The sequence below is a fragment of the Neolamprologus multifasciatus genome, chromosome 8 (genome assembly GCF_963576455.1).
Source record: "Neolamprologus multifasciatus chromosome 8, fNeoMul1.2, whole genome shotgun sequence".
Lineage (NCBI taxonomy): Eukaryota > Metazoa > Chordata > Actinopteri > Cichliformes > Cichlidae > Neolamprologus > Neolamprologus multifasciatus.
In genome coordinates, this window is record NC_140446.1 from 20082239 (window position 1) to 20105420 (window position 23182).

The window sequence follows — 23182 nt, forward strand, 5'->3', positions numbered from 1 at the left end:
TCAGGCTAGTGGGCCACAGGCTGCAGTGGCTGGCACGAGATCTGGGTGGACAACAAGCATCACTTTGTCTTCGGCGCTGACGCCGTGACTGATATCAAACACCACAGAGGCCAATCTGATGGACCTTTTTGCTTTGTTGTGAATCAGCCACTGTTAAAGGGGCCCCCAAAATGTCACTGGTCATTGTATCTTATGTTCATTAACCCTCCATTACTCACTAAAATAGGGGTAAGTCCGCCTTAGGGTCCTCCAGGGGAATTACAGCAATCTTATATGTGACTCAATAGACAATGCTGCAGGGATAGGTGGACAAATCCATTGTTAGTGTCTTTCCTCCTGCTGCCTCCTCAGTGTATCTCCAGCACACACACACACACACACACACACACACACACACACACACACACACACACACACACACACACACACACAAACACACACATCAGATTAGCAGAGATCTCTACACTGTTGTTTTAATTTTGCCTCTATAGCAGCTTCATTAACATTCACAACTAATGCTTTGTTCCACTGGGTAAATTCCCGTACAGAGCCTTTCTTAAGTCATCTCCACTTTCATTTCTTATGAATCAGTGTTAGTGCAGCAGCCACTGCCATCAACCTCCCCCCCTCCCTCTGTCTTCTGGGCCCTTTTTAATTATAAACCAATCTAGAGAGGTAATCACAGACAGCATGATTAGTTACTCATAAACATATGCATATATGACATATAGTAGTTTATTGCTTCTTTGAACCTATTTACAGCCACTGGGAAGGGTGTGGGGGACCTTAATGCCACTCCAATTAGCCGTAAGGATGAAACATTACCCAGCTGACCAAATAGTTTGGCCGAGAGAAGAAGAATCTCTCATTTCAGTATTTAGTAAATGGGCTTTTTGTGGTATGCTATATAGGTCTGAGGTGAGGGCAGCAGGAAAGCAAGGAGCCTGTTCATTTTTCTTTGCTGCCAAAGTCATTTCTTTGCCTTCAGAATGCAGCGCTGAAAGGTGCTTTGTGGTTTTCATTTCATGCAGCCTTTAAACATTATTGAAGATGCGATTGCTGCTGAGTGGCAGCAGTGGAGGATGGAACTGGATCTTCAGACTGATGAGCGGTCTAATAGGCCTGTCTAATGTATCATCGATGGATTGAGCGCCGTCTCGGAGGAGACTTTTCAGAGGGATTCCAGCAGATGAATTTCAGATTTAAAGATAAATAAATAAAATACTTTGCTGCTGCGTGTGAGCCAGCCTGGATATTGGCCAGAAGAAAGACGCCCTCTTCTTGCGCAGCCGGGATGTGCAATGAGGATTTATTCCAAGAGGAATACAGACAAGCAGTTATATGCTTCACATGGTCTCACTGTCCTCCCCCTTCTCTCGCTCTCCCTCCCTCCCTCCCTCCCTCCCTCACCCTCTCTCTCTCTCTCTCTCTCCTCAGCCAATCTGTGCACTCTGACGCTGCGCAAAGGCAGGATCTAGCTTCGGCTTCATCATCATATTTAACACACCCACCCAGATTCACACATTCTACAAGAGGTGCGTTCTCTTGTCCCGCTGTACTCCTAAAGGTTGCCCGGGAGGGAGGGAGATTTCGGTCTCCTGTTACCTTACTCCTTTGGCTCGCCTCTGGTGGTTTGACGGCTCTCGATGTGGCAGAATTACGCATCCCGGATCGCTTATACGTGAATTGGAGCAAACACGTCGACTACTTCCCGGGGACTTTCCCCCAGAAACAACACTTAAATGTGAAGAGCTGCACTTCTCGTGTGTCTGTTCCGGGCTGACGTCCCGGCTAACCCAGGCCACTCTTCCTTGCGCAGGCTGGTCGGTGAGATCGATGCGCGCTGTCGGACCTCTCGGGCACCGACGTTTAACGGATCGTTTTCTCTTCTTGTCCCGGCTGCTTCACTCGTCTTGTAGCCTGCATTCCCTCTGATAATTTTACTGGCTGACAAGGAAAGGAGACCGGGGCCAGTGCGAAGAGGATGAGGCTTGAGCAAATCGGCCGTTGGTCTGAAGCGACTCGACCTGTTTTACCTGGACTCTTGCGGATGGTTTGGCGCTTCGGGGATCTCGCCTAAAATCCACAAGCAGGACTCTGATGTTGAAAATACAAAGGCTGAACACTGAATCCTTTACTCAAGACGGCAAGCGAAGATGGGTCCTACGTGTTTAATGTGTATTTCATTAGATTGGCGTCCAGTCTGATAAACATCATCAGCGATGTAGTCAGCCTGTTCATCTGCGTGCTGATCATTTGCAGTAAGTACTCACATCTACTCAAAAGGGAGACCATGAAGATGATTCTCCTGCGCAAATTCCGGGTTTTGATCCTCATGGTGTTCCTAATTGCATGCTCCATGCACATCATGATAGACTTGTTACCAAAGCTGGAGAGGCACGGCAGCACCGGCTGCTCCTGCTCGCACACGCCGAGCGAGGAGCCAAAGAGCTGGGGCAAGCAGGGTTGGCCTAACAAGCACAGTCTGCGGATCCTCCAGGACTTCAGCAACGAGCCCAGCTCAAATGTTTCCCTGCACTCCCTGGAGAGGGTCCCGGTTGCAGGAGATAAATCCCAAGCTTTCAGGAGACTTGACCATCACGGACAACGTGGTGACAGGAAGAGGCAGTTCATACAAGACGCCGGGGTTGACAAGAACGTGCCGGCTAAAGGTTCAAGGCTGTCAGCTCTGTATGACCATCCTTTATATAAAACGTCGTTGCCGCCTTTGACAGACGAGGACACGCTGTTCAACGTCAACACGGACATTAGATTTGACCCCAAAGCAGCAGAGGATCAGGCATGGTAAAGTGTTTAAAGCCAAACTTTAATGCAACAAAACCTACAAATAAATATTTCATAATTTCTTTGAACATTACAGTAAAGTTCAGTCATGTGCAATAATAAATTAATAACATTACCAGTAACAGGAATACTAATAATAACAATCTCTACCTCTCTGTTCTCTCCTTGTCCCTCTTCTTCTCTCCAGGGCTGGGGAGAGCAACATAGACGAGTTCAGCCCGACTGGGGAACTGACAGCCGATTCCTACCCCAACTGGCTCCGCTTCCACATTGGGATTAATCGATACGAGCTGTACTCCAGACACAACCCGGTCATCGATGCTCTTCTGAAGGACCTGGCTACCCAGAGGATCACCAGCGTGGGTGAGTCATATAAATCAGCACAGGGGGGCAGCTTGATCGAAACAAAAACCAGCAGGTGGGCTTCAGTGAACAGATGGAGGGTCAAAATTACGTTTGGTCTGAAGACACCATGTTGACACTGCAGAAAACGTTTCTCACTTATTTTGGGCTGACATGCGTCACTGCAGCGTGTGTGGATTAAATCTGTGCATTTTGCAGCAGAAGGTGAAAGAGCTCAGCCACTTTTCCGGTGTCATTTGGTGAACCGCTAAAACGAGATTATAGGGAGTGCGGTGTCTTACTTCAGAACAGGCTGATAGGCCAGTGTCTGCTGATGGACACAGATAGCGATTGTTGTGCTCATGGTTTAAAACTTGTGCAATCCAATAAAGATATCTCTTGTGATGACTGGGTCAGCTCACCCAATCATCACAAACATGTCTCATTTTTAATTACAGTTTACACAGTTCTCCTCTTTCCTGGCATTTTAAAATAATGACCTGTTATTAAATGGCTTAACTAGTGTGGCCAATGCCGATAAGCAAACACAACAGATGCCGATATTGCTGGTGAGAAAATTCTAAGTACAGTTTTTAAGCCCTTCCTTTCTGAATGTTAAGCTAGCACAAAAATTTATATGTTAAGAAACAAGAAAACTCTTTTGCTTTCAGGTTAAGAAGGCCAACATCGACCGATGCTGATGTCTTTCCACAAACCTTTACAGAGCTTTAACCTAAATAACCTCTATTTCAGCAAGAGCACACATTTTCTAAATTTTTATTTAAGTGTATGCGGGATGACCCTCTGGACTTCTATTATACATGTTTAAGTTTTGGAAATCCAAAACCATGATCACAGTGGATAGAAAATAATCTTACAGGAGCAGATAAAGCTTCAAGGCTGCTTGTTGGGATAAAAACGAAGCCTAGTTGTGACTGAAGTGCCTTTTATTGATCATCACTTTTCAGTCGCTGCATGCTGAGCCTGTTGAACTGACAGCTCTGTAATGCTCAGCTCTGATTCCCTCTACACTACTGGGTGGAGTTATTATGTGAACAACTGTTTAACACCGCCTGAAGCGGATAAAGGGACGACTGTATCTAAAATTATTTCATCGGCGAGGCCCAAAGTACAGCAAGCCGCACAAAACAAATTTCATCTGCACGCTCGCGTAAGCAGCCCGAGTTGGGCCGGCGGTTGTGAGGAGGGGCTGCTAACTGACTGCGAAGCGTGCTCCTCGATCTCAAAGTTGTACACACAAGCGTGCGTGAAGATGGAAGCGAGCTGCGGGCGCTGAATCCGATCAGCTCGCACGCTCCCGCCTCACAAGGCTGAAGGTATAATATAACACCCCGGTCTCTTCTCATGTATTTCCACAAAAGCGTCGCAGTGGAATACATCAAGCCCGAGAGAACACCTGGTCTCGATGCAAATCACACAGCTACACTGCCGTTTGAATCAAATCAAACTCAGACTTTTTATTTGATTGGCAGGTGGGCCATAAACCTAGCAAGCGGCAGAGAACCCCTAAATACTTGAAGAAAGTGTCAGTAGATACCTGATAGAGGTGATAATGTGTTGGGTCATCTGCCTATACTGAATCTAATTCTTTCTTTTTACCGTCTTTCTCTGTTTTTTTTGTTGTTGTTGTTCCTTCTTGGCTCAGTCTAGCTTCTTCATTCCAAGAGTGCTTGTTTACCTAAGGTCTCCTATCATTGGCTCGCTGTAAAAAGGTAGATTCCCAGATTTCGGGTTTTTCTGCCAGTGACTAAAATCTAAGTGGTCTGCAGCAAAGATTAAAAAATTGTTGGGAATGCTGTATACTTATGAAACTAGCCTTCATGCAGCATAACTAGCAGAGGAATATCCTTCTTTTCTGTTGTTCTAGTCAAGACGCTCTCTAATTTTCTCCGATTTTTCTTCCTCTTGCTTTCTGTCTGTCAGCCTGGGTGGATAGCGGAAGCAGTTCTCAGCATCTCTTGCCAGCTGAATACATGGTGGCTCAGTAATTACAGAGTCTTAGCACAGGCCTCAGGCAGGCTACCAATAGAAGCCAACAGTAGTCATCTATTATCTCAAATTCGGCATAGGAGATCTTGGATGTATTATATGAAGACCGAGCATGGAAAAGAAGACGATATCGAAGCTGATAGGATGAACCTGTAAGCTCACAGCCCGAGCAGAGACACAGGTAAACGCTTTGCAACACGGCAGGCTCAGTGAGTATGGTTTGCTCGCTGAGAGTGGAAGCTGAAACATTATTTTCATGTCCCCTTGCATGCATGAGTTCCTAGCGACTACAGTCAGGGGTATCCATTATTTGAGATATCCCAAATGTCTGCACAAGCACACACACAGCTTTGCACAGCAGCAGGTGGGGGGGGGGGGGGGGGGGGGGCAGATGGACACTGATCTTTCTGCCTCTATTTTTCTGTAAACAGTCTGCTTGTTGTCATGATTCATGTATGTAAACATAAATGAACACATTGATAGAGGAGGTCGTTCTCTGGCAACGCGCCACCGAAAGACAGCCTCCAGTCGATCAGTGTGTAGGAAATAACGGGCACTCTGTCATCTCTGCTCCCTTTTTTTTTGGTGAATTTCAGTTCGGTTTTCTGCCTGTCATTCTGGCACCAGCGAGTCCCATGAGGGCCTTTAGACTGCATTATCGTGTTCAAAAAGGGAGAGAACATGAAATATGGAAGGATGAATAAAAAAACACAAAGACACACACACAGAAACAGCAACAGAGGGACAGACCCCCAGGAGAATACTGGGAGGGAGTAAACAGCAGAGGAGCAACGAGCGCTGGATGCGCACTGGGTGTCCTTCACCCTCTCGCTATCCTTTGCCATCAAACAAACACTGTGACATCAGCTCTCGGTCTTTTTGGAGTTCAAACACACAAACATAACTGGCTTAGAAAAGACACATTGCCACCACTCGTGTATGAGCTTACATATGCAGCGGGAATCTTCACTTAAATAGCAGAGGAGATTGATGTTTCTGCTGTGCTGTGAGATGTCGCTCAAGTGCAAATCAAATCATTCCCATTTAAAACAAGATCATGTCTAATCCATCTGCAGGTTTGCTAAATGTAAGCAGAACATACTTCAAATTTATGATGTATGAGAACAAAGGGCGCAAAGTCTGTTGCTGTTAAGGAATTGCATTAATACACATGTATGGTTAGTGTTACTATGTGTGAAATGACTAAATAAAGTTAGGTGACAAGTGTTTTTAAATGCAAGTTTACTATATGCATTTAAAAAGATGACATTTGGTTCTATAGCATAAAGAGAGACATGTTGGTAAAGTGGATAACACTGTTGTGTCGCAGCAAGAAAGTTCCTGGTTTGAACCCCGGCTGGGGTCTTTGTTTGCGTGGCTTTCCTTTGGTAATTCAAAGGCATGTATGTTAGGTTCATTTATGAGGTATATAAGTGCTTCAAGTGTATAAAGTGCTGTATGAATGTGTGTTTAAAGTGAAAACTTGTAGTTTAAAGTCCTTTGAGAGGTGAGCCCTCATTACTAGCTTTGTTGATGTGTAAATAGCTTAGGCTTAATATTTAGACAAGAGAGTGATATTGAGTTTTTCCCCCTACAATGGTAAATTCTCTCTTTAAAACATAAGGCAGTGTAAAAGAGACATTAAAACAGTTTCCTATAATGAGCAGACTAATCTTTGACTGTGCTGCTTTAGGGAGAAAGTTTTTCAGTAAACTTTGAAAACAGTGAGCACATACTTCTTAGAGCCAGAGTTCAAAACAAGTACAGTATAGTCAAATGCAAATTAGCTATGCTGCAAACTTGGAATGGGTAAAAGTTGAACACTGGCTATGACTTATTCTATTTATGTATTTATTCATTGTGATACACAAGCTTACTGAATTAATTGAGCTAAAAACTATACCTAGCTTAAGTTTAAATTTTGCGGGTTAGCTAGCAAAAGTAGCTAACACCACTAGCTAGTATCTAGCTAGTCAAGCGAGATATTAGCTAGTCAGTATAGATAGATACTTTATTGAGGTTAATTTTTTATGTTACAGCAGCAGAGTAGATCATTCAAAATAGTGTAGTCTACAATAAATAAACAATATAGTTCTAGTGAAAGCGTCACAGGCATTTAATGAGCGCTTTATACTGTGAGATACCTGAAAAAATATATTCATATACAACAATGATTATTAAAAACCAAAATAAAAAATAAAAGTGAAGTTAAGTTAAAAAAAGAGTAAAAAGTAAGAGTGAGATTGTGCGAGAGAGTAGTGCAAACAACATTAATAAATAATATGTGGGCTATAAATCCTAGAAAGAAACTTAGAAACAGTAGCAAGAAGGTATGATTCAGAAATTTAATGGGAGAAATTTTTGATTTAACTAAAACCGATATACAGTGGGTCAGTTTATCTCAGGGCAGGACATCTACAGTATTACGAGTCATTTCTTCAACATACCTGCAAAACATGTGTAGCTAATATCAGTTGAAGTTAATAGTGGTCTTGTCTGTTTGACTCCAACAGCAATGAAATCTGGAGGCACTCAGCTGAAGCTCATCATGACCTTCCAGAACTACGGACAGGCACTATTCAAACCCATGAAGTAAGTTTTTTTTTTCTCATTTTGAGATGTGCGTTCCTGCGAAACTTACATTTCTCCTGCTCGACCACACATGAAGCAGCGTTGACCCTGCTCTCTTTTTTCAGAAAAAACAAACAAAGAAAAAAAACGACCTTCTTCATATGGTATTAAAGCTCGAGTGCCATTTCAGCATAAAACACGAACTGTGCAGCTTTCTGCCTTGGCTCACTTCCTTTTTTCCTGCATCTCACCACCTACCCATTCTCCTCACAACATCAATCTCATTTCCTCATTCTCCTTTCTGGCAATATCAAATTGCTTTCATTTCAGCACAACCTTGATATTAGATTGAAGGCCGACATCATTCTGCTGTGTCAGAGCCAAATGTTGAATAGGCATTTCACCTCTCGCAGCTTTGGGATGACACATCACATTCTTCAGTGGCCATGTTGGAGGCCTTCGGCTCTCAGCCTGAGACATTTTCTTACTGATTCCATCTGATTAGTTTTACGTGTCCAGATATTATCACACCATCTACTCGAGCTAAATGCTCCTATCTTGTTCTCAGCATGTGATCCACATGTAAGCAGACACCATTGATCCAGCTTATCATAATCCAGTAGAAATGTATTGTTGCTGATATTTGCCTGTCTAGACTATTTCATCTTAGTAGATTGTTGGTGATTGTTGGCAAGATCGAGGTAGGGATCAGGATCATGGCTGTAGGGGTGGCAATGTTGGTTGGTTCACCTTTTGGCCAAACTTTGGTCCAGAGCAAAGGTTAAACAAGGCATTTGTAAATACTAAGACTACTACTAACATCCATGGCTCCCAGATGACGAATCCACACTAAACTACACCAGCAGGTCAATTTTTTTGTACTAACTACTAACTAAATTGCCACAGAACCTACTGCCATGATTTGTGATGAGAAAGTGTGATGGATATTTTGGATGTTTGCATGACATCTTCTTTTTTTCTTGGACTGAAGTGCACATTACCTTCTCCATGAAGCGGGCACAGACACTCCCCTCTCTTTGATGATGAGCTTTAATTACTTTGATAACCTTCTTTCTTCATTAGGTCAGAACTTTTTTTCAATTTGTTCCAAGACTAATACCAGTAGCAAGTTTAAGGGTAGTGATAAAGTTATAAGCTGCCACTTTTCCGTCTTCACTGGTTCTTGAGAGCAAGGCCTTCGGTCTTGAAGCAGTACTGTCCATAGATTTATTCCTTAGGTTCTTTTGTAGAAAAAGTCAGCTAACATGCTAAAAATGACATCATAACCTCCAAACTGTAAGCTGAATACCTACCCAACCGGTTATATGTGAAGATATTTATATTTCTATCCTAAAACTGAAGGCGACGGGCTTTCATGCCCATGTGAAGTGGTGCCACAATTCCTGTGAGCCTTATGGTTCAGCCACAAAGCCTCTGTTCTTTGCCTCATTTCTGTTTTTAATCTTATTCCACTTGTGAATCAGTGAACTACAGTAACCTGTATTTACCTGTGCAGACAATTTTAAACCCCTTTAACCTGTAAATGTCTACCCAGTGGTTCCCGGCTGCCCCCTTTGGCCCACATACTGTGAAATATTTTATTAATTCACTTTTCCTTTGTCTGCACCATCATATTTAGAAGAGAATGCATCTTGTGAAGAGTGCTCCTAATTCCACCTCAATTGATGGATTTAAATGTCACCCGTCCTTTGCTGTTGTGATTGTGATTTAATTGTGGGTTAATGGTTCTCTACGCGGGCTGTTTTTCTGGCCCCTGCATGTCAGTTTGGAGAGCGGGGTTAAGCCCGCGGATGATAGGTAGGAGGGAGGGAGGAAAAGCTATTCAGAGACTGTTGTAATTACTGTTTCGGTCGCACCCCACAAAGTCAGGCCAGGCGCAACAAGCCTGAAATCATCCTTGACAGGCGGGGGGAAAGCAGAGATAAGAATGAGGAGAGAGGAGGCAAAGGATGAGAGAGAGTCTAGGGAGGTGAGGTGGGGCGGATTGGGGAAGACAGGGGGTAGGAAGGAGAGACAGATGAAGAGACGTGGGGAGAGAGCGTTGTCAATACATGCACGGAGTCCAAATCCACAGATTATCTCGGTGCACTGCCTCGAATTTGAACCCAGGCGCAAAATGTGAAATGACATTTTCCGAGAAAAGCACGGGCCGATGGTGTTGGATGTAAATCTGCTGCTTGACACTCGTGGCTGTCGGAGCCGCTGTGATGTTTGATAATCCTGAAGAACGGCAGGAGCAAAGGGGAGCTATTTCATTTCCTCCAACTTGAATGCACTTGTCCTTAACAAAATAGGGCAACCCATGCAGACATGTACGTGTGTGTGTGTGTGTGCTCATTTGGGCTGCAATCAAGTTCTTGACAGATTTGCACAGTCATTCCAGCTATGTACATCATTTCCCTCGCAGAGATCACACATGACACACACAGACACTCAAAAAAAAGCCCCACACACACATCCACTTAACACCCAACATCATCCCGTCGTTCCCAAATCTGCTGGTGTGTTTCCACACGGTGCATCAAAGAGACAGAGGCTGAGAGATCAAAGACTTCTCTGGCTGTGCGCTTCTGCTCGACTCCTCTCAGCTCTAATGCAAATATGTGCCAGGCAATCAGGCAGCGAAAGGCAGGCAGGCAGGCATGCATGCAGTGTATGGGTAACGATCGACCCTCCAACCATCCATATCTGTGTAAAACTGCACTCTCGCTCCTCCTCTCTATATGGTTATCAGCTCTTCTGTCTCTTTCTCACTTTTAGTATTCTCCATCATTCTCCTCCTCTGTGCATGCAACACTGACTGCCGTGTGTTTTTCTCTCTTTACTGAACAGCAGAAATGCAGAAATCCATTAACAGGCCTTCTGTATCGATCCTTTAGGTATTCTTTCCCCTGTTTTTCCCCTCAGTTCGAGTCAATATCAGATGCCACGGTCAGTATTTCTTTATGCATTTGGAGAAGCAAAGTACGCCTCAGTGTGTACTTGAATGTGGCAGATATTTATTTAGCTTCTTGCTGTACTGGGTCACCACAAAGTGGCCTACAGTATCTGTCTGTACTGATGCAATAGGGATGAATCAGACCATTAAATCTGCTGTCTGTGGTCCAGCTTTCCAGACATGAAATAAACCCAGTCTTAACTAGTCTAATCTAACTCCAGGGTTATTTTGCAATAGTTGTTAAGTCTGTGCTCTCTTGGAGGATCGAAGAGGCTTCACGGGATGGGGCAAAAATCCCAGCTGATGCCCAGCCCTGTGTTGCTTAAGCAGACAGATGAAAACATCTTTGTGCAATGTCTGTAACAACAACTGCATTGTAACCTGAGTACCATTCAGCTGGATGAGCAAGCTCAATTATCATCTTTGTCATCCTCTGCTTTCGTTATGTCTGTGGTCTGGACTGAAAGAACATTGATTTACAGCAATTTCACAATTTCTGCCTTTAGTGCGGCAAAAAAAGAAAGAAAAAAAAACTTTTCAAGTTGGATGAGGAGCCAAAAGCTGGTCCTGTGGTCCTGAGACTCATAGGGAATCTTTCTAGAGTCTACAGTGTAGCCTATGTAAGTGATTACATCGTAGGCAATTGCCTACATTTATGCTTGTCCTGGTGCTTTATGTGTTAATTAGTGCGTGGTTATGTCCTGTTGTTTTACATGCGATGGAAGCTGATAGGAAAAAATAACATGCTAGGACTTTATTCCCTCCCTTTTGTTGTGGTAATGTTTTGGGGTGCACATATAATTATGACTCAAGTTTTTCTGCTTTTTTGGACATTCCCCATTCCAATATTCTTAACATCTCATTTCAGGAAATTTGCGAGTCCTTTTATTGAACCTATGATTATTATTTCTCATCCCGGGGTGTGATTGTTTTTCTCTCACTGATAAATTAAAAAACTGCAGCAAAAAAAGTAGCTGGAAATGTACAGGAGGAATCGAGGGTGCTGAACAGGCTAATCGCATTCCTCAAACCGATGTGTAGCTACAATTCCCAGGAGGAGCACGTAAGATTATGTCGTATGTTATGTTGTAGGGTTCCTGTAAAGTGGTTTTTAAAATCAGAATTTTTAAAACCAAGAATAAACACCTCACAGGTAGAACAAAGCAAAATGAGACATAGTCACACTGGTTTTGTATTATATGCAAAACCATTTCAACAATTACTGTAAACTATTTCTAGATGCAAAACAGCAGCAAACGCAAAAACGCCTTAAAAAGATGCATTTGAGCACAAACAGATGCTAAATGACAGCAAAGAAACACAAAATGATCAAAATGATGATGGAGGTACCTGCAAATAGATGAAAACTGACCTCAAACACACAAAATTCAAACCTCCAAAGAGGTACAAAGACAGACTTTTGGTGTGTCTTTTGCACTTGTAAGTTGGAGGTTTGTGGAGATTGTGCCAAGTTGTCTAACAGTTAACATCAACCAGTAACCAGTGAGCTGTTTTTTCTTTTAATTATTATTAGTATTATTTATGTTTGACAGCCGTGCTGGCCTTGAACAAAACAGTGGACTGCATTTCTGTGGCACTGTGGTAGAGTCATCCACAAAAGCTTCTGCATATGTGATGATAACCTCTCCACCAGGACTGGTTGAGTCATTTTGCCCTGTCGTTTTATATATGAAATGACATCTTTTAACCAAAGTGTGGCACACAGGTACATTTTAGGCCCCTGAAGGTTCTAAATCTGTATTAGAAATCATCACGTTGCCAAGCAACTACATAGCAACAGGATACAATGATTTGCTTTTAGCATTCATGCACCTATAAAAACATTATATCGTTTTCAATTCACAACCAACAGCACGAACGAGCCAAACAATGCTAGTACGTTAAGTGTAGCTGACCTGTTTGAGTAGGATTACGTGATATTTAAAGGATCTAGAATCTTGAAAAATTGTCTAAATGGTGAAACGAGCTGCTTTGAGCTAATAATAATGAATGGTACTACTACAGTAAACTTTGATATCGTCCATTTTTACCATCCAACCATCCATCCATGCTCAAACCTAGCTCAGCTCACCTTTGCGTGAAACGTAGGATACTTTAATATCAGAAAAGCCTCCCATCCACACGTTTGATCAAAACACTGCAAAAATGACTTTTGCTATTTACCATTACCATGTATACAAATCACATTTTCAGCTTCTGCAGCAGTATTACATCAAAGACAAGCTCAGATAGGCCCTTGGGGCTCACCAACAGGTAGCAGAAAACTGTGATTTCTTTTTCTTAACTTCATGTTCAACCCGGGTTTGTATGAATCCAAAAACCACTCGGGGTGCCTGTGTTCCCTGATAATTTAACACTTTTTTTCTGTCTTTGATGAACTGGCAGCTGTGAAGTCCTGCTATGTAATATCTCACATTAGTCCCAAAGGATCACTAATCGCAGCTGTTCTGGTCAGAAACTGCAAAAAAAGACTGCACTTGACTGAACTGGCAGTCCATGGTGGCAAAAAAATAAAAAAATGCCCCTTTAAAAGGTAACAGTCAGCAATGACACATTTTGTACCTTTAAAAGCTTACGTTCAAGTTCAAATAACAGTAATACATATAATGCCTTTTCCTGTCACAAATGTCCATGTACCTGTTAGTGGAAGTAAAAAAAGAGGTATGCAGGTTATACTCTATGGACTGGGCGACCTTTGGTACAAGTACTTGTGTGTTCAGCTGTTGCTGGGCTTGATTGTACTTTGAACCTGAGGCACTAGGTAACGAAAGCAAGCACTTCTGTTCTATTTATCTTCATCTCTTCTTGTGTTTCCCCCTATCTTTTGTCTTTCTGTCACCATGACTTTGTGCTAGTGTCAACGGCAGAGACGTGACTGTAATATTTACACTGAAATTAGTCTCAGAGCACACAAAGCCCATTAGATGATGAGTGCAGATGATCGACGAAGGGATGCGGGGGAAGGACTGATGATTGATATAATGATGGTCTTCCGTTCCTTCTTGCTTCCACTTAATTGTATCGCTTGTCAATCAGCCCGGCTGTTGGCTCAGTCGCACGCAAATCAATTCCAGTGTTCCTCGAAGAGATATCCGCTCTTTCCGCTTCTCCTCCTCATCGAGAGATCTATATCTGTCTCGAGTCGGGGTCCGTGAGTAATTTTTGATTGACACGCCGGGGACACAAGAGACCGATGCCACACGTCACCTCGTTTGTGTCGATAACATATTGACCGCAGCGCAAAATAACAGCGTGCAGGAAACGTCTGTGTAAAATGTGAAATATTAGTGAGAAACTGCCTGTGTGTATGGAGAGGGTGTGTCATCAAGATGCGTAAGCTGTGGGGGGTGAAAGAATAAAATTGAAGGAGCTTTGTTTAATAATGGCATGTGTCCTTATTATCCTTGTCCTGCAAGCTGCCCAGATTTGTCCTTGAAAGAGGCAAATGACCAAAGACTGAAAAAAAGGAGCAGGACAGTTCAGCGATTGTTCCAGCATGTATTCAAACTGTGACAGCGCCAAGCAAGCACAACGCCTCCGTGGACCAAGCTCTGTATTTGTCCCTCAATTTTTGTTATATATATTTTGACTTATAGTCGGGTTTTTTGGTTGTTTGTGCATGCGCTCTTGTTTACTGTATGATATTGTATTCACAAGGTCTTCTGTGCCTGTGCTTTGACTTTGAGTCAGGAAATAAAGGGATGAAGCGCCTGAGGACAAGTCATTCAGAGCGCGGATGATGAGTGCAGCTCTGTTTGGAAACAGAGGAAATTCATAGCAGCACAGAAGCAACACCAGGGCTGAAAGTTCCACGTTAACCCCCAAACTGCTGGAAAACGTGTCTGGAAATGGTGCAACGCAATATTTTGGCGCCCTCAGTTAACCGTGCATAAGATATTTGTACAGTAGTGCAAAAGAAATGCATGCAGCATATATAGCAATTAAACCCTGTAACATACAGAGTGCTGCAGTGAAACTGTGAGTGTACAGAATTTCCACATAATAGACACTTTTAATTTAAGCTGAATCTGTTTGTATACATCTAAAAATAACGCTCGAGAGCACAAATGACCAACAATGGGAATATCACGGGAGAAGTGATCAGCACTTGCATATCTCTGCTGCTCTATGATCACAGGCAGCTTCCACTATAACACATTCAAGCTTCAAGCGTATTCAGAATACGAGCTTTACTGTAAATGCATCGCGGCCCGCGTGCCTTCCTGAATATTAGCAGAATATTATAAACGCTTGTAAAAGCAATGACCGCCCTTATGAAATATCTGAGGCCTATTCATTTTGTGCGTTACCGCTGGTTCTGTTTGATTGTTAAATAATTAATCTAAAATTATAACCACAGTGCGATGTGTGATTTAGCAGCACTCACTGCCTTTCGCTGCTCTCCCTCTCTCTCTGGCTAATATTTTGACTGTTTCCCCAGTGCTATAATTGTTTCACCAGGGTATTATTGTGCAGCCTTTGCCGAAGCTGAAATTAAAGTGTGTACGAGTGCTCAATTTAAAAGAGGTGCCCGCGCCAGCAAAGCAGGGACAACACACACACCAGTCTTCTGCATGTGCTGTAGATGAAATTTGCAGTAGCTGAGTGCACGCTGCAGCGGAATGATTCATACGATCAAATGAAACCCTCAGGCTTAGTAATCTGACCCCCTTTCTGTCTTCCCCACTGAGACCGTGACACACTGTGGGCCGCTTGTGCGCCAGGATCACGCAGCTGCGCTGTGTTTTCCACTAAATGTGTTAGTCTGACTGCTACATGTAGCGAGATGGGAATAATCTGACTAAAACTAATTTGGTGTAATTCACCCTGATGCCGTGGAGTCTTACAAATATAATCTCACTCTTCTTCAGTGTTGCCAGGGATGCCAGGTTATAACTCACCTGCAGTTGTCCCCAGGTGAATAAGGGGAAGGGAGAAGATTGGGTGCATTAGTACAGCGCCGATCACAAAACAGATGTAGTCTGAGACGAGGCAGTCGACAGGACGCCCTGAAAAAAAATGTTTGAACTTTCGATTTTTTTTGTTGCTATAGTGAAGCGTGGCTGAAATGATCGATATTGGACAAGGTAGTGCCGCAGGGCAGTGATGCACACTGTGCTGTTCAGCTGCGGCCTGGTTCCAGTAAATCACTGCTTTTTATTTTATTTTTATAACCCCTGAAACACTAAGAATGTACAGTTTCCCTTCCTTTATATAAGCATATAAGCAAAGCAATAGCTTACATTAAGAGCTTTTTATTCAACATTATTGACTCATTGAGGCTACAAAATTAACTCCATGGGAAAAATCATCCCCTTCAGCTTTCATTCTTATTGATGAATAACCCTCCAAAATCTGTACACCGGTCCCACTTCCCCAGTTTATTTCAGTCAGCAGAAAGTATACCAGCAGTTTGATTACAGTTACATTGGAATGCTTATTAAGTCATCTAAAATATTTCCAGTTAACTGACTTAGTTTTTAGTCACTTCTTTTTTCATTTTAATTACACAAAGCCAGTGCAGCAGGCACAAGTAATCTAACTATACCTTCTCAAATTACATACCGCAATTACCGCTAATTAAATGCAATCATATTTCATTTTGTCTGGAATTCTTGATAAATATCAGCTTGGCAGATTGAAATGTACTTTTTTTTTTTTTACAATGAGCAGAGCAGCAGTCTTCATATTCCTGTCCCTGTCCTACCACAGTATGAATGATTAACTCAGCAACTCACCCTCACAACCCTTCTGATAAACATTAACTCTTTGAGCGCCAACCCAACCCTAACCTTACCCCTAACCCCGGGAAGAATAGGAATGGGAACAACTTTGGCCTTCACCAAATCTAAGGTTATGGTTGCTACTTACGATGACATTAATAGTAAATTAAACACAACCTGAGCAGCTGAACGAATGAAATGCAGTCATATGAAAAAGAAAATTTTCACATCACTGCATAGAGTGCTGTGAAAAACTTCCTTTTCATATGACTAAGTACAGCCTATGAGCCAGTAACTTGTAAAAGCACCTTCAGCAGCACTAACATGAAGTAATCATTTTCTGTGTGACTTTAGAAGTCTTGTACATCTTTGAGGGGGAATTTTGGCCCGCTCTTCTCTGCAGCATTGCTTTAGTTTTTTTGAGATATGCCCCGATCCTTTTCTTTTCCATCGATTCTGTTGTAGATTGGTAGCTGTGCTTGGGTTCATTGTGCTGGCCAGGCTTTAGCTGTCATACAGGGCTTCACATTTCTAGAATACTTTGGAGTTCATGGTTGACGTAAAAACTGCAAAGCATCCAGGTGCTGCAGCTGCTAAACAAGCCCAAATCATCATCCCTCCACCACCGTGCTTCACGTCTTGTTGAGACGTCCAATCCTGGAAAAACTGTGGCATTGTGGTAACACACACAGCCGAGTCCTTCAGACCAGCAACCACCAACATCCACCGCTTTTACAGATGTGGTCACTTGCTGATCAATTATTAAGTTGCATTTGATTAACAGCACCTGGCTGCCACTTACCCACTTCCTAGAGGCGGTAAGAGGCTGTAAAAGCACTCATTATCATAGCATCCATAATATTTTAGCTAATCTCTGTAATTTGCTACTGCAAACCTGGAACTTCCACTCTATATATACCACATATATTAATACTAATGGAAAAATACAGACTATAGAAGACGCACATAGTAGATATAAGTAATCCCATACCTTTAAGTAGAGAGTAATCAGTAATCACCTTAAATATTTTGGTTTTATCAACCCAAAAAGAAAAAAAATAACAGTGATAAAAAGAAGTTTAGAAAAAAAATAATGCCACTAAATCTATTTAATTACTCAGTTTATCTGCTGTGAAATTCCCTATAATTAAAATTAAAGGATAAACTCTCTCTCCTCTGAAATAATCTCTTAATTTGGGCCAATGTCATAGACAGCATAGAGGCTACACTATAGCCAACCCTGCTATGAGTACTCAGCAGCAGAAGCTTACGCAACTAATCTATGGTCTAGCGGGGATGCAGGAAGCTGCACATGAGCAAGTGTCCCACTGTAATAATCTACTAATGTACTGCTGGCATTCTGCCACCTACAGTAATCAGGCGTCATGATTTATGTAGAATGTAGGTATTAGTAAGCCTCCACTAACATTTTCTATTGACATGTCTGTTAGACGCTGGCATTCACTCCTTTTATGTAATTTACAGTTAATTTTCAGCAATCCCAGCATCAGCATCCATTCTTCTCCCATCTTCCACACTATACATTGCTGTCGCTGCAATTGAAATCTCACTGTGTGTGTCTGTGTATGTGTGTGTCACAGTTTTACTGCCACCTCTGATGACTTTGGACATGAAGGCGTCCCAGCTGTCACAGCACTCATACTGTCGGTGCCTAGGAGACAAGAAGGAGAAAAGTGTGCTCCTATTTCTTTGTCTTTTTGTGCTGATCTGTCTGTGTCTGTGTGTGTGTGTGTGTTTGTGTGTGTTTTTACTCATGCCCCTGTGCATACAGCATGGCTCTTCTGCGATACTGTTCCACGTAGCGCTTGCCCAGGCCTTCCAGGAGCAGGAATGTCTTGACGATATTATCAGTCAACTGCCCCCTTCAGGTAAATGTTATCAGCCTTAATGTTGTGCTGAAGGAACGATAACACAGTGTTGCAGCCAGCAGAGATGACAAGCCAGCATCCAATCTGCATATCAAAGCCTCGGCTAAATTCCTCTGCCATCTGTGTGCTTTTGTGTGTATGTGTGTTCGAGCAATCGCCAGAGCTGCACATGCTCACGCACAGACAAGCATTTTAAATACGTGCTGCGCTGCCATTTTTCTGCGGTCTCAAAAGCAAGTTTATTTCGACTCTGTCACAATTGCGGTTCATCACTGATAACCTTATTGTTTTTGGGGAAAGAAGAAAAAAGCAGTTAATTACTCGGGCATAAACTCCTCAGAAAACCTGATCCCGCTCTGTATTTCTATGGGAATGCAGGCTTTGATACCATCTGTCATCTTGTCTCTTTGCTTTGAAGAGACTGTCACTCAGAGGCAGGCTTTACTCTGTCTCTGTCTGGACACAGTACACCTCAGCAGCTGACGTGACAATGGCAGCAGGCATTGATTCATCTGGCCTGAGTCCGGCCCCTCCACGGTGCTATTACTGCGAGCCAGATGCTGGAAGCAGAGGCACAGAGGGTGGCTGGAAATGAGCCCTTAATGTCTTCTGAGAGTCAGTGTCACGTGTCCTGTGTTTGGCATTGTGTACTCGACTTGGGTAGAAAGTCGAGTACGCGCTTTTACAATCTGGGACTGCAAACTGATGCAAAGCATAAACTTCAGAGAAGCTTTTCACACCTTTGATTTTGTTTGTTTGATTTCGCTTCTCTTTCCGTGGGCCAATCCACGTTAAAGCTTCCACGCTTGTGTTCGTTGTTCGTTTGCTTTCAGGACGCAAGATACAAATCAAGCAGGACCTGTAAACAAAAGTCACACTTCCTCACATCATGCTCATTTTTTACTGGACAGAGTTTTAGAAAGCTGTCATCTTGTCAAGACAGAAATTCTGGCAGAAGGGCGACTTTAAATAAATCTTAACTTCAGTCCCTTTAACTCCAGCCAAGAATCGTGGACTAATTTACTTGCTGTGCTGTTTATACCAGCGTAGGAGCGTGTGGAGGAAACGCTTGAGTCTGAGGATCAGTCCTTGCAGTTTTTTTTCCTTTTGCTCAGCTTCATCTCGCAATTTGGTCCTTGCACATTTGGACTGTTTACAGCGATTGGCCTAGATGCAGTTTCGCTTCTAAGGAGCGGCACGGCACGCCTCGGTCCAGTCAGTTGAGCCTGTGTGCTCAGGATGAACAAATCCAAGGTATTGGTGAAAGTGTTACTAGTCATTTTGATTAAAGAAGAAGAAGTCTTTATTTCTGGACTTATTCTAAAGGGGGGGAACAAACATAATCTGTTCTCCTGCCATGGTGCAGGACAGCTCTGGTTTTAGCAAAGTTTCCAACGTTTTATCGTGTGTTGGAGCTCCGCTCTGGTTTGCAGCAGAGCTCAAGGCCTCTTCTGTGATCTTCCTTCTTGCTTTTTTGGCTTCGCCTTCAATAGCCATTAAAGCTCACTGTCTCTTCACACTGTCCTGGCAGCAGGAACTGATCCCTTTTGTAAGCTGCAGTTAGTGTCAGGAAAAAACACCTTTAGACTGTAATGAAGCAGGAGGTAAAATACCATGTTCAACCATCGCTTTTCAGCATTCCTGATTGTCAGGTTTAATTATAGCACTGCAAGGTCCTTGGCTGTTTTTTGTTGGGGTTTTTTTGCAGCATTTATCTTATTTCTTGAGCTCACCATCAAGAGCCATCTGTGTCAGTTCATGGACACTTGGTCTAATTAGGCCTTCTCTCCCCCTGAAGAGTCACCCTCTAAGGGAAGCATTCAGGAGCGTGGTGTTACGAGGCATGTTGTGATACGTAATTAGCAACCAGCGGAGTGGCAGCTAAGTTTACAGAGGGAAAGAGGACAGCTGTCAGTGCACTTGCTAAGGTATAGATGTAGATTAAACATCTGTGCCACACCGCTGCGTACCGCACGAGCTCGATTAAAGTAGAAAGTTTTGCTCTCACAATTCAATATCTGCATATTCCCCCAAGTTTTAGCTGTGGACGTCCTGTGTAGAGGGGAGAAAAATCCAGGGTGGGTACTCGAAACAAGTGAAGCAGCCAGTCTCAGATGGGAAGATTAAAAAGTCAAACACAGCACCCGTGTCTCAACATGAATAGATGCCTAACATGAATCGCAATGAAAAAAAAAAACGTACAACTATACTGAACTGTGAGTCTTTCTCTCCACCTTTTAGGACTGGATGTCTAAGAACTGAACATAATTTACAAGTGATGACAGCATGTAATTTGTTCCACTGGGATGTGCTGATTTAGTGGCACAATAATATTCTCAGTTGCTCTTTTTTGTTTTTTTACTGGCCACACTTCAGTTTCATTACAGTTTATAGGGGCCCTCTTGGCATGTTAGCGCTCTCTGCTGAAATAAAAACAACAAAGACAATCGTTACATAATTTGACAAAGTGCAGTAATGTGACTTTGGAGGCTTCTCATTCAGAAAATAGACAAATCTACTGGAAGAAAGACTTGCTTGCCTGCATTAGTGCTGGAGGGACCAAACATCGATTTTAAAAGACAGATGCAGCCACAGTTACATGACCCGCTGGTATGCAGAGTCACATTTTGATGCCTTAAATTTATTTTTATGACCATGCCCATATCTTTTATTTTTGAAGATATTTCGACAAAAGTGTGGAGTTGTTGTTGCTGGCTGATGCTTGCAAGCCGCGTTGTATGGCTGCATGGATACAACAGATACAATAACACAATTTCACTCGCAAAAAACTGATTGCAATGGAAGACTTCTTGAATGAGCTGTGCAACCAAATGAGTGAAGGCCTAGCAGATGGCTGTATTTGTATTGGCAACCGCCTTCCAGTCAAATCTGCCACATCTCTTATAATGTAAATTTTAAGCCTTAGTCTAAATTTTACCTGCTGAATTATAAACAAAATCTTCACTCAAACATTTTGATGGGAGCCTGAAGTGGTCATTCAGTGAATTGCAGTTTTTTGGAACTTCTGCTTAGGACTCAGTCACACAGACCTAAAGATCAGTCAGAGAATATCTGGCAGCCACTGGTTGCTAAGGAAAAATAAGTATTTCCCGGTTGTCGAGTGGTTGATTGAGGTTGCTGGCTGCTGCCAAGTGAAACAGGTTGCGCTGCATACTTCGTTGTGATTGTTTCCTCACTAACACAATGTCACTGTTGCCTGTAGTTTGCATAAAAGATGCAGTTGAGTTGTCAAGAAAAACTTTTAACTAACTAACTTTAATTAACTCTCTAAGCTGTAGTGAAGCTTGAAATTTGCAATGGAGAATATTAGCTTTCTAAGTGAAAGTTTACCACTGCAAACAGCACATTACAACAACACAAATTTAACTTTGAATAAAAATGTTTTTAGCTATCAGTTTGACTGCTGCTTAGCAAGACAAGTCACTGTCTGCCATGCTAACTACTGGGAACCAGCCATTGACTGGAGCCGAAGAAACTCGCAAAGAGATTGTTGGTACAAGTTTTACTGGTAGAAACCTCCATTTACCATTCACCAACCAGTCAAAGAATACACTTTTTTTCCATAGAGACTGGTGGCTACGGGTGACTGACTGGTCTCTAGCCCTGTGCGATTGGGGCCTTAGGTTGCAGCTTTGCATGCATGTGTAAATCTCCTTTGGCTAACAAAATGTTTGCAAAATGTTACAGTCTGCATTTGCACAAATGTAGTTCTTGGTCACCCAATGAAAAGTCCATCGTTTCCTCTACTTTTAGCGCTGGTTTGGAGGAAACATATATCTCTTTAATAACTAAAGGCCCCACTGTGTTCACCAGCTAGTTGTTCACTGTGCTGGTGTTGAACAGTTAAAGCACAAATTGATTTTAAAGATTTTTGTGAAAACAACCGCCGCCTGCAGCAGTCAGCTAAACAAAGAGCTGAAATTACTGTAAAGCTACGAAGCACTATAGATTTATTGGCAAGTCCTCTCGGGTTGTCAGTGTTTTTCTGTTGCCCTTTACAACTCAGTTGCTATAAAATGTAAATATATTTAGAAGTTGAGCAGTGAATGATTTACAGTCTGACAGTTTTTTTGTGTCCTCATCATTTGCAGGAGAATCACGATACATCAACCCATCAGTTTCAAAGCAAATGTCTTTTTCAGCCAAAAGAAGTACAAAAAAATGACAGTGAGATTATTTGAATGTTGGGAGTGTTTTGGCCCTATACCATCTCCCCAGCCACACAGATTATTAATGTCAGTGGGGTGTGGATAAAGAAAGGATAAAGAAAAGACCATATGGCTGAGCTCACCAAAGGATTATGATTTGTTGTTGTTTGCAAAAAAGAAAAAAGAAAAAGAGAGGGAGAGGCAGGAAAAGTGACTTCAGCATTGTTAGGCCCTGCGAGGAGAAAGCAGCTTGGCAAAATTGCACGGATTAGTGTGCTGCGAGCGATGGTGCTTCTCTACCAACTGTGATGATGTGCTGTGTGTTCGCTTAACTCAGTGTAGGGCTATGGAGGCGGGGGGAGGTGGTAGTGGCGAGGGGTGGTGGTAGCGGTGGGGGCATTTATGGTGTTTGCCTAGTGCCTATTCAAATATGAGCTTTGGAGTTTCAGTTCTTGCCCACGCACGAGCTAACTTCAGAGGGGGCGTGGCTGACTCATCATTCAAAGTAATGGTCCGGTAAAATCATAGTCTAGAGTCTAAATCGAGGCAGGGTTTTCACCTTTAATTCTACATGTCCTCCCCTACTTCACTGTCAATGAACAACTCAAGCAGGGAGACTGCTTAAACATGCAGCACGCACTATCTGAAACACTCCCTCCTCTAAATGTAAGAGTGTAACTCGTAATTTATCAG

The 23182-nt window shown here is 42.7% G+C and overlaps 1 protein-coding gene across 1 annotated transcript in view; it reads left to right on the forward strand.

Annotated features, from left to right (window-relative positions):
• The first annotated feature begins 1500 nt into the window (after nucleotides 1-1500).
• fam20cb (FAM20C golgi associated secretory pathway kinase b) overlaps nucleotides 1501-23182 on the forward strand; it is a 59605-nt gene continuing 37923 nt past the window's right edge. The window contains exons 1-3 of the mRNA XM_085170210.1: nucleotides 1501-2805; nucleotides 2993-3168; nucleotides 7671-7749. Coding sequence (XP_085026336.1) covers nucleotides 2294-2805; nucleotides 2993-3168; nucleotides 7671-7749 — 767 coding nt within the window. The 5' untranslated portion in view covers nucleotides 1501-2293. The remainder of the gene's footprint in view (nucleotides 2806-2992; nucleotides 3169-7670; nucleotides 7750-23182) is intronic.